Here is a 12,112-nt window from a genome sequence, read left to right as displayed (position 1 = left end):
GAACCCCCAGCCAGCAATAAAAAGGGTTTTTTAGGTGTGCACAAACATTTCCCCATCGCTGTCTGAGCTGCTGCACTTCAGGCCACTGTCTGGGGCCACAACTGGGATCACAGAAACTGCTCTGTGGCATCAACACATCCCATGGAATTCCCCAAATAACAACGACTGGAAGTCCCTGCTGGTTATTTTTCCACCACCAAGGCTTTTCAATTCAAGTTTTAACCAAGTACCAGGAGGAAAAAAAAAAAAAAGACAAACTTCAGTCCCAGACGCTGCAGGGAATATTCTCAAGCTACTAAAAAAAGAAAAGAACTCACTTTCTTGAGCTTTGTTAGCTCTGAGTGGCTGTGATTTCATCAGCAGAGCTTTCCCTGCACGACCCAGGGCAAGAGGGAGAGCTCCAGAACGCTGCACTCAGCATTTTTCACCCAGAAATAAAGAGATGGAGCAGGAGGGCAAGTCCCAACCTGCTGCACTGTGTTACTACACTGAGTTAGAGTTAACACAGGCTGCTACTATCACCTCTTCCCATTTGCTACACCTTTTACCCCACCCTTTGCCACGGCACTGCCTGCACTCCCCTTCCAGCACGGCTAAAACAGGGCCAAAAATGTGTCTTTATGTGTGTTTATGATCAGGGCTCAGGCTTTGGGGCTCAATGTCTGCCTGCCACAGGACATTTCCCAAAAGGAAGAAATCCCAGCTCCACACTCAGCCTCGAAAAAAGCCAATTAAATGCTGCTTGGCTCTTGCAGCACCTCCTCATTTTGCTTTCTCTTCACACCTGGGAATCTCAGCCTCTCTTTTCTTTCCAGTGATTTTTTCTCCCTCCCCCCCAAAAAAATAATATTTATTAACTTGTACGCCCAGACTTTTTTTGGAGGGCAAATTGTGGGTGCAGAGGGAAAGATTCCCCTCACTGGGAGGCGGTGGAAGAGGGCAGAGCAGGAATGCCCATTCCTTGGGGACAGGGTTTAGGTGGGAACACAGCAGTGCCTCCCTGATCCCTCCCTGATCGCTTTTCCAGCCTGAAAAATTCTGTGATTCCAAGTTCCTGCCCTCACCTCCAGGAAGGATAAACCCTCTGTTTTTAACACCTGGAGACACTGCCCAGGTTTTAGCAGTGCTGTCAGCACTGAGCCTGAGAGAGCAGCCTGTCAGCCGTGCAAGTGCAGGGGATTTCCCTCCTCTCTTTTAATTTCTGCACTGGTATTCCCAGGAGAAGAATTCCACTGCTCCTCTTTGTGTCTCAGTGCACTGCAAGTGCCACATTTTCATTCAAATCCTTTACTCCTCCTTCGAGAGAAAAGAAAGTTCACTTTCAGAGCTCCAAGCAAAGCCACACCTGGCTCTGAGCTGATCATTTCTTTGCTTTCCCCTCCTCTCCATCAAAAGCAGAGATTTAGGGATCCCTTCCCTTTGCTGAAGGGTTATTTGCAGAGCTAAAACTTCCTTTATTTCATGGCAATAAGGCAAAAAAACCCCACAACTCCTCAGGTATTATATTCAAACCAGGAATATTTTAAGCCATGGTTGCCATTTGTTTCCACACAGACACTTCCAGGCCCTTTTCAGGAATCAGCAGGACACTGTTTAGTGTTATTTTTATCAACCCACAGTGGTTATCAGTGATGTCACATATCAATAATATCGCTAATGTGTTAAAATATATATTATATGTGGTATATTGTTATATAATATACACAATATAGTGATATGTGTATTATATACAATACATAATAATACATGTAATATGTAATACATATAATCTATGTAGTATATTTGTATAATATATAATGTACATGTATTATATTTATGTGTATTATATATAAAATACATATATAAAAATACATACAAACATGTATAATATATATATGTGTGTGTATATATATATATATATATATATATAAAATATCACTAATATTTGCTTCCCTTTCTGCTTCCTATTTGAAATGGGATGGATCTCCTGAAGGAAAATCTGGTCCACAGACACAGATGTCCTCCTGTCACCATCCAACCTCAAAATGCTGATTATTTCCTCCCTGGTAAAACCTCTCCAGGTGCAACAGTGCTGTTTGCTGGGAGAACCAGAGAATCCCAAAGCAGCTTTCAGTCCTCACATCCACCCTTGTCTTTTCAGGACTCAGTTTTATCACTTGGAATCGTGGAATCCCTGGAAAGGGACCTCGAAGATCAAGCCTTGGGGACAGGGCACAGGCAGGACAGATGGAAATCCTGCAGCCCCTGGGGCACCTGTGGGACACACAGCCCTCACCAAGGAAGCCTCCATGGACTTGCTGGATTCCCAAGGGTAAATTCCAACATTTCACTGGCAAAACTTGCAGGTATGTTGGCAGGAAGAGCAAACACTTCCAAAATTCAGCATCCACGCCACGTTATTTGTAGTTCTCGCCATTTATCCCGTTCTCCCTATCTGCTGTGGCTGCTCTCACTTGTTACACCCTGCACATCACACAAACAAAAAGGAGGCAGGGCCACCTCCTTCCCTTCGGAAAACCCCTGGCACATCCCTCCAGCCTCTCCATTTATAGCCATGTTATCACCAGGCTGGGTTGTAACTCATCTGCAAAAGTCTCCTCTGCTTTGCAGACCCTGCTTGGGCCCTTCCTGGCAGCGATGGGGGAGAGACAGGAAAATCACTGATTCCAACAGGAAAAAGGAACCCAAAACCCAGCTCAACAGGGACAAGACCCTCTAAAGACCCCCCCATTTTCTTCTACAGAAGAGACTGAAAATCACACCATCACTTGGCAGAGATTTACCCACTTCAAGTTCACAGGGGAATTATCTTTCCCTGCTGCTGAAATGATAACAGTACCAAGCTGTGAACGAGCATTTCCCCCCCTCTTGTTGAGAACCACGAAACCAAACCACTTCCAACCTCAGGAGCTCCAGTGGCAGAGAAGGTGGAGCTTTCAAACACAGCTGGAACAACCCCCCAGTGACCACACCACTCACTTGTTTCAGAGGACAGTGCTCGTTCTTCTCATCCGTCATCTTCCCGCCCTTGGGAGCCCTCCTGGGCTGCTTGATGCTGGTTTTTATGGCGGGCCTGCAGACATAATTCTCCAGGTTCTTGGGAGGCTTTTTGGTCCTCTTGGCTTGCAGGCCGATCTTCAGCTTGAGGTTGCCCTCGGAGAAGTTGGTTTCCTTGACGGAGAATTGTTGCTGGGCCTCGCTCAGAGCCTCGGCCTTGCCATCGTCGCCGCCGGGCCCCTCCCGGCCCTTCTTCTTGCCGTCCTCCTCGTCCTTGCTGCAACCCTCGGCCTCCGCCTCTGCCTTGCCCACCAGCGTGCCAAGGTTGGCCACAGAGGGGCTTTTCCCAGAAAACCCTTCAGAATCGGAAGCCAAGCCTAACATAGCAGTATTCCAAGGGTCCATCACAGGCGGAATATTTGCCTCCGGGTGATTTTTTTTTTTTTAAGGGATGATTTTACAGGGGGATGTTCCTCACAGGAGCTGTTCCACTACTGGCAGTCAGCATCTTTCGCTCTGCAAAGCAGGAAAAGGCAGACAGAAGAAGTAAACTTTGATTTCCTAGCAGAAATTAAATTAATGTTCCAGCCAATCGGAAAGCGAGCGATTGTATTCGAGACAAGCTGATGTTCCCAGACACCAACCCCGCCGGTCACCGACTTCAAACCCACAATTTATCTGTAAAACACTCTCTAAATGAAAAGTGAAAAATCAAAAGCGTGGGAATATTATAATACAATTTCCAATTCATCCACGGGACACTTCAAACAACGGTTAAGGATTTTAATATTGATCATCAAAGCAAGTTTTCTATTTATAACCAAAGCCTGGCTACTCTTGGGCTGGACCCACTGGATGAGCTGCAATCTGAGGAAGGACATGAATGAAAGCCTGGAGAAAGCACCCAAACCCCAGAGATATTCTGATTTTCATCAGCTGAGCCACCAGGAAAGTTGAGCTTAACCCACGTGGGCACCAGTTTAAAAACAAGCCACAAACTCTGGAACACACACAAAGCCTTGGCCACTCCCAGGGCTGAACTTGTGAGCAGAGAGATTTCAGGGGCTTCAGCAAAACTCCAAAATGAGCTGCACAAAAAGGCCTCGAGGAGCTCAGCCCTCCTGGCCAGGCATGGATTAGGGAAGCAGCTCGAGGAGGAGGGTTTGGGGTGGCTCTGGAACAGCACGGGCAGGATCAGGAACGGGAAAGGTGATCCTGGAGAGCACCAAGGCAGCTGCAGTGGGCTCAGGTTGGGAGAACAGATGCCAGGATTAGTGGGGGCAGAAGAAATGCTGCTGAGAACTCCAAATGAAACCTGTAGGAAAACCAGGCATCCCCAAAACAAACTTATTTAATATTTCCACGTGTTCTGTGCTCACTGTTCACATGGTTTCCATCTGCAGCTCGGGCTGCTCAACCCAGCACATCCTCAGAAATCAAACCCGCTGTTATTACTCGTAAGACTAGAGGTAATGAGATAAAATCTCCATTTTACAAGCAGAAAAAAACCTGGTTAACAGTGTGACATGGATATAGAAGGTGAGTTATGGCACTGCTCAGATCAAGGCCCGATGTTCAGTCCAAGAGGCTTCACCATGTCACCAAAAATGGGCTTTTTCACACATGCTGATGCACCAAGGAAAACTGCCCAGCTGTAAAATAACCCTGAGCTAAGGCCTGAATTTGTATTATCCAAGTCCAAGAGAAGGGACAATCCCTCATGGAACTGTCAAATCCGTGTTCACACGATTTGTTTCCTTCTCCAGGGACTGTGGTGCGGAGCAGCAGCAACACTTGAGGCACTTTCTTACAAATAAAATTAATTAAGAAGCTTAAAATATGAAACCAACAGCCAAGATTACCCTCACACACTGACCCCAGGAACTGCAAGGCCCAAAGTGCACAGTGGGAATTAAAACTGTGCTCACATCTGACTCTGGGGCAACACAGGCTCGGGGACTGTCCCAAAAACAAAGGCACTAAACTGATGGCTCCCAGAAACACAGAGCAGGCCACTTATTTAGCCATTAATTGCTCTCCACACAGACAACCAAACTGCTAATCCTGGCCCTGGATCACTGCAATCTTCTCCCAGTCCCCAGTTACCCCAGGAATTCACAGAATAGTGTCTGTCTCTCAGATCTCACCTCCCTGAATCCCAGGGATGCTGCTGGGATGCCTCACCAAGTTCCAGTTTCCTGGTGCTGTCTCCACGGTGTTCAGGGCTGTGTTTTGGTTCTTCCCTTGCTCCTGTTCCCCACTGACACCACTGGCTGTGTTCTTGTCTCACTTTTCTCTGTGTTACTCCTCACACTCCTCATGCCTGGATCTCCCCATCCTGCAGGATCCCTTCCACTCCTCCTGCAGGATCCCTTCCACTCCTCCTGCAGGATCCCTTCCACTCCTCCTGCAGGATCCCTTCCACTCCTCCTGCAGGATCCACTCCACTCCTCCTGCAGGATCCCTTCCACTCCTCCTGCAGGATCCCTTCCACTCCTCCTGCAGGATCCCTTCCACTCCTCCTCCAGGATCCCTTCCACTCCTCCTGCAGGATCCTTTCCACTCCTCCTGCAGGATCCATTCCACTCCTCCTGCAGGATCCCTTCCACTCCTCCTGCAGGATCCCTTCCACTCCTCCTCCAGGATCCCTTCCACTCCTCCTCCAGGATCCCTTCCACTCTTCCTCCAGGATCCCTTCCACTCCTCCTCCAGGATCCCTTCCACTCCTCCTGCAGGATCCCTTCCACTCCTCCTGCAGGTTGTGCCTTAAAAATCCCGTGGCTGTCAAAGCAAATGAGCAGCCAGCTGATGACAGCCACGGTTCAGAGGCAGCTAAAAAAAGCCTGCATGAATTTACCCTGAAAACTCTTGATGATTTTGGGCTTTCAAGGCCTAAAACTCTCCTATTTAACCATGTGGTGTTAAGGAACCTACCAGTGTCTCCACTCTCAAGTTCCAAGGCTTGCTCTCAATTATCCTGCATCCAGGGGATCTCAGGATAACAAAACTTGTGCTGGATTGAAAACCACCCAGGTACCAAACCTCACAAGTGAGGAGCAAGACACGTCCTGACCATCTCCCAAACTTCCAGTCCCTCAGCCAGTAGGTTCTGTAGATCTCAAATCCCTCCTGGAATTGTCCTTCTTCCCCCCAAAAAAATTAACTAGGAAGCATTTTAACATCCCACCGTGGGGCTCCTTACAGATTCCTCTGATGCCACACACAGTTTTAGTAGCTGGGTTTCCTCCTTATTCCCCTGGTGGCACATCCTGAGCTTTCTGTTCTTCTCATCCCTTGCTTTTCCAGGAAGAAAATGCTAAGGGTTGTTTTTCCACTGCTGGACCCCAAGATATGTTTCCCCCACACCCCTTTATCAACATTAACTGAGATTCTTTCCCCTCTGCTCAACTCAGGACTCCATTCCTGCTGCTGGTTTTGTCCATAAAAATGGACATTCCACGTCATTCCACACTTAGAAGGTATTTTTCTTTTGGTTCTTTTCATTGCTCCAGCTCCAAGGGACACTAAAACCAACTCAGCTGAGTGTTTGAAACCCCAGAACATCACCAGTGACTCCACAGCCTCCCACAGTCCCTTCTCATATCCCTTGTCTTCTCTCCCTTGCTATGGGAGGCAGTTACCACACTCAGAGAATAGAGAAAACAAAAAAAAAAGAGAATAAAAAGTGTGATAAAACCTGACAGTTCTTTGCCCACATCACATTCCCTGAGCAGTCACTGCTGGAGGCCCCTGGATCACCTCAAAATGTTTAGAGATGGAGACACTTGTCAGGGATAAAGTTCCTGCTTGTGTTACAGGAGGGGGGCTGACAAATAAAATAACTCCCTGAGCAGATCCTGGACAGGCAGAAATCCCAGAGGAGCTGCTCCTGTCAGGAAGAATATTCCACAGGAGCTCTGGGAGGCAGGGAGAGGAGCAGGAGCCGGGTTTTGTGGGAAGGAAGGCAGGCAGAGGACAGACATGATGACACCCTGCAAGCATTCTCCAGTGGGAGGAAAACTTGGGAAGCAGAGATAGTGTTTCTCCAGCTGACACCCGACCTGACTGGGAGTCTGGAAACACCACGTGGAATTCGGAGGAGGAGGCAATGCTGTTGTTTCACTATTCACATGCAAATGGAGGTGAAATTGCTAAAATCTGCATAACCAACCCCGTGTTTTGATGGGAGCAAAGGTTCCTCCTGCCTTAGGCTGCCAGTTTGGGAATTCTCCTAAAATATCACCCCAGCTGGGAGTCAGGAGCTCTCTGCATCCAGTGCCTTCCAGGGGAAGATTCTTCTGGACAAAACCCACCCAGTCAGAGGTAAAGGTGAAATCCTTGTCTGCTGTGTCCCTTAACTCCTGACAGGTTATTCCCAGTGCCAGGATGGAGCCTGGGACAAACACAGCTTGTCCTGTCACACAACAGCCCAACAGCTCCCCTGACAGACTCCTTTCCCTCTGAAAGCTGCGGATGGGGCTCACTGGAGCAGGAGAACGTGTTTTCCTTCCAAGGGAAGCACCAGAAATTTGGATTTTAAACATAAAAAGCCAACAATCCCTCTGACAACAATATCTGTTTAAAACCACCTGTAATCCAGTAACTCCATGTGCTATTGCCACTTTTCTCTGGTGACAACTGTCTTTTAAATCAACGTGCACCGAGGGTTTAAACTGCTTTTTGGATCCTCTGGGACAGTTCTGAAGACAACTGGGTGGGGAGGAAAGAGAAAAGGTTTCTTTTTGCGAATTGTAACTCAAATTATGTCACTGGTTTTTATCACTCCAACATAAAATGCTTTTTAGGGGACTGCTGGCTGCCTGCAGCAATGAAATGCAACTCAAGCCCAAAAAGAAGTTGTGGTAATTTTGTCTTTAAAACCAAAATTAGTTAAACCCCTTAAAAAAAAAAACCAACAAAATCTCTCTTATACTCTCAGACAGTTTGGGAAAGCTTCAATTTTGAGCAAGAACTGGAGCAGGCAAACAGCTGATGATTTCAGAGCCCATCTCTCCCCATATGTTCCAGCAGCTGCCAGAACTTCCCCGTTCCCACAGAGGCACCAGGGACGGTCCCAAGGTCCTCCAGGATGACCACGGGAAACGGGACTCATCCCAAAACCCCCCAATCCCTGGAAAACACCTGCCTTTGCAGGTGCAGCAAATATTAGTGCAAGGAGGGCAGTCACAACAAACAGGGCAAGAAGGTGCCCCTGGAAATGAAAACTGAGGATGTTTCAGCGGATGAAGGTGAAGCCACAGGTTCTGTCCCTGCTCCCACAGCTCCCACTGCCTCCAGCTCCCCTTCCTGGCTCCTGACAACGCTCAACTACCGGGAGAGCAAATGCGTGTCCCGAGGCCATCGGATGGAAACCCACATTCCAAGCAGCTCCCAGTTCTGTAATTAACGGGGAAAAGAACCACAAAGCCAGGGCCAAAGCCAGGAGTCAGAAAGTCAGGAGACCACGGGGGAAGAGAGAGAGAGAGAGACACACACACAAGGGTAGGAACACATTTTGCCTCCTGATCTGAGAGATGGGCAAGGCCGAGATGCAGGAGGTTCAACCACCCATTCCCAAATTAACGGTCAATAAAGCTTGAAATAGGACTGGTAACGCAAGGAGGGTAAAATTCCAGGAGTACGATTTTTGGGGAAGATTGGGGGGGGGGGGAGGAGAAAGCCCGCACGCCACTGACCCAGTAAACCAGCCGGAATCCCCAAAAATACATCAAATAACGCCGCTGTGTGCCAGGGAGCCCCGCCGGCCGCCTCCCCCGCCTCCCCGCCCGTCACACGGGGCCGTGCCTGGGAAACACCGAACTTCGGGGACGCGGAGCCGCGGGCACGGCCCCGCTGCCAGGAACACGGCGCGGGGGGGGACCCGGCGGGACCCCCGGGGCCGCTGTCAGGGTGACATCCCACCCCCCGAGCCCCCCGCGCCCCCGGGGGGCTGCCCCGGCCCCGCGGCCGCCGCCGCTGTCACCGGGCCCGGCCGCCAGCGGGGATCCCCGGCCCCTCGCCGCGGGCCCTGTCAGGGACCCCCCGGCTCCCTCCCCGCCTGTCACAGCACCCCCCGGCCCCTCCGCGGCTCGCAGGGACCGCCCGCCCCGCTCCCCGCCGCGCTCCGGGCCCTGCCGGGATCCCCCCTCCCGCGCCGCCCCCGGGGATCCCCCGCCGCCACCAACGGGGATGCCCTGCGCCCGCTGCGGGACTGCCGCGGGGGTACCGCGCGGCTACCGGGGGACACCCGTGCGGGGGGACGCGGGGCGGCCCCCGCGGCGGCTCCCGGCGCGCCTCCTCCCCTCGGGGCCGCGGGGCCTGAGGCGGTCCCCAGTCCCCGCCCGCCCGCGCGCGCCCGCCCGCCCCGCTCCCTCCTCACCGTGTCAGCGGCAGCGCGGCCGGGGCCGAGCACGGGCTTGCTCCGCGCCGCATCTCCGCGGCCGCCCGGGCGCGGGCGGAGGGGCCGGGGCGGGGCCGGGGGAGGGGAGGGGAAACTGGACGGAGCGGCCGCCGCGGCGGGGCCTGAGCCGAGCGAGGCGGCGGAACCAAAATGGCGGCGGCTCCTGCTCCGCCGCGAGCGAGCGCACGGGCACGCCCCCCACACACCCCCCCCGCCCCGCGCGCCGGGCACGCCCCCCGGGCACACCACGCCCCTTTCCCCATAAACCACGCCCAGCAGCAGCCAGACCACGCCCCTTGTGTCGCAGACCACGCCCCCTCTCCTTCAAGCCACGCCCCCCTGCCACGCCCCCCACGCAGGGCCCTGCGAAGACGCCGCAGAAAAGGAAAATATAAGGGAAAAAAAATAATAAGGTGGGTTTTTTACATCAGATGAGCCGTAAGAGGGATTGTGTAGACGCGCAAAGGCATCTTTCCTTGAGGGTCGCGTGCGCTGGCGAGTTTGGAGCGTCGAAAGGCCTTTTGTGAAACCGGAGTAGTGGAATCAGAGGGTGTTAAGGGGTTGGAATGGACTGTAAAGTTCGTTTCGTGCCAATCAACCCCCCCTTGCCGTGGGCAGCGACACCTTCCAATAGAGCACGTTGCTCAAGGCTTTGTCCAAGCTGAACTTGAACACTGCCAGGTATCCACAACTTCCCTGGGCAACCTGTGCCAGGGCTTCTCCATCCTCACAGGGATGAATTTCTTCCCGATATCTAACCTGAATTTCTTCCCTTTCGGTTTGAAGCTGTTCCCCCTTGTCCTGTCACTCCAGTTCCTGATGAACAGCCCCTCTCCAGCTTCCTTGCAGGCCCAATTCACATCCTGGAATGTGCTCTGAGGTCTCCACACAACCTTCTGTTCTCCAGCCTGAACATTCCCAGCTCTCCCAGCTCATCTCCATACAGGAGGTGCTCCAGTCCCCTTATCAATTCATGCCCTCTCCTGGACTTGCTCCAACAGTTCCATGTCCTTCTTATCTTGGGAATGATGGAATGATGTTCACAATGTCTGACAGGAATTACTGCAGTCTGTTAACTGGTGTTTTAAAACATTGTCTGCCACAAGCAGGAGAAATTAATAACAAATTGTATTCCAACAAGATACATTAAAAAATCCAAACAAACAAAAAATGCCCCAGGGCTGAAATTCCCACAGCAAAATGAAAACTCCTCCTTTGGAGCAAGTCCAGAGGAGGCACCAAGTTGACAAGAGGGCTGGATGGAGAAGCTCTGCTGGGAGGGAGGGCTGGGAGAACTGGGATTGTTCAGCCTGGAGAGGAGAAGCTTTGGGGTGACCTAATTTTGGCCTCCCAGTGCCTGCAGGGAAGTGACAGGAAAGATGAGGCCAAACTATTTACCAGAGCCCGGAGTGCCAGGACAAGGAGGGATGGGTTCAAATTGACAGAGAGCAGGTTTAGATCAGATATTAGGAAAAATTCCTCCCTGTGAGGGTGGGGAGGCCCTGGCACAGGTTGGGCAGAGAAGCTGTGGCTGCTCCATCCCTGGAAGTGTCCAAGGCCAGGTTGGACGGGGCTTGGAGCAACCTGGGCTGGTGGAAGGTGTCCCCAGCCCTGGGGAGGCACAGCTGGAGCGTGGGGCCAGTTCTGCTCGGGACAGGAGGGACATGGAGAGGATCCAGGGGGGTTGTGAGGATGCTGAAGGGGCTGGAGCATCTCTGTGACCACGACACACCCAGAGGGGACCTCCCCAGTGCCTGCAGGGGATGGACCAGGCTCTGCTCGGGGGGTGCCCCAAAACAGGACACAAAACTGATGCCCAGAAGTTCCACCTGGCCACGAGGAAGAACTTCTGTCCTGGGCAGTGACCCAGCCCTGAACGGGCTGCCCGGGCAGAGAGGGAGGAGTGTCCCTCCCTGGAAATATTCTAGAGCCATCCTGGACACATCCCTGAGCTCTGGGATGATCCCGCCCGAGCAGGGAGGTGGGGACCAGGCCCTCCCTCCCACCCTGCCCCATCCCGCGATCCAATTTATCGACGAAAAGCTGGAAGCGAAACCACGAACACGCGCGGTTCAACACCGAGGAGGCTCCCGGAGAAAAACAAAAACCCTGAAATTCAGCCGATTAACGCGATTAACGTTTTAACGCCGCTCGGAAAGGGGCACGGAAAGCCCCGCCCACGCGGCCACGCCCTTCGTGGCCACGCCCACAGCGACCACGCCCCTCGGCCACGCCCTCGCTGTCCCTCCGAGCCACCCGTAGCGGCCGCGTCACCGGGGGTGGCACCGGGGGTGGCACCGGGGGTGGCACCGGCGGGTCCGGTGAGTGCGGGGACACCGCCACCGGGTCCGGTGAGTGCGGGGACACCGCCACCCCCTCGGGGACCCCTCGGGGACCCCCCGGGGACCCCTCGGGGCCCTCCCGGGGCGCTCCCGTTGGAGTCCCGGGAAGGGGGGACGGGAAGCACGTGGGGGGCACCGGGGTGGGCTCGGCGAGAACCGAGGGGGGTCCGCATCGACCAGGGGGGTGTTTTGGGGTGTTTTAAGTCTGGAGAGGTGATGGTTTGAGGTTGCGCGTTGATGGCGGATAATGCGCCTTTTTTTTTGGGGGGGGGGTGGATTTATCGGCGTGGGTTTGAGTTCTTTGAAGTTAAATTATAAAAGTCCTTATGAATTATATAAATTATAAAGAATACGTAAGTGTATGTATTTATGT

The 12,112-nt window shown here is 52.6% G+C and overlaps 1 protein-coding gene across 1 annotated transcript in view; it reads right to left on the bottom strand.

Annotated features, from left to right (window-relative positions):
- ASH1L (ASH1 like histone lysine methyltransferase) overlaps positions 1-9,486 on the bottom strand; it is a 58,915-nt gene extending 49,429 nt beyond the window's left edge. The window contains 2 exon segments of the mRNA XM_050327791.1: positions 2,980-3,513; positions 9,377-9,486. Of these exon segments, the coding sequence (XP_050183748.1) occupies positions 2,980-3,402 (423 nt within the window). The 5' untranslated portion in view covers positions 3,403-3,513; positions 9,377-9,486.
- Positions 9,487-12,112: the final 2,626 nt, after the last annotated feature.

The sequence above is a fragment of the Myiozetetes cayanensis genome, unplaced genomic scaffold, assembly GCF_022539395.1.
Source record: "Myiozetetes cayanensis isolate MyiCay16 unplaced genomic scaffold, myiCay2020 scf35, whole genome shotgun sequence".
Classification (NCBI taxonomy): Eukaryota; Metazoa; Chordata; class Aves; order Passeriformes; family Tyrannidae; genus Myiozetetes; species Myiozetetes cayanensis.
Note: the sequence above shows the minus strand (reverse complement) of the source record. Positions and strands in the feature narration are given on the sequence as shown.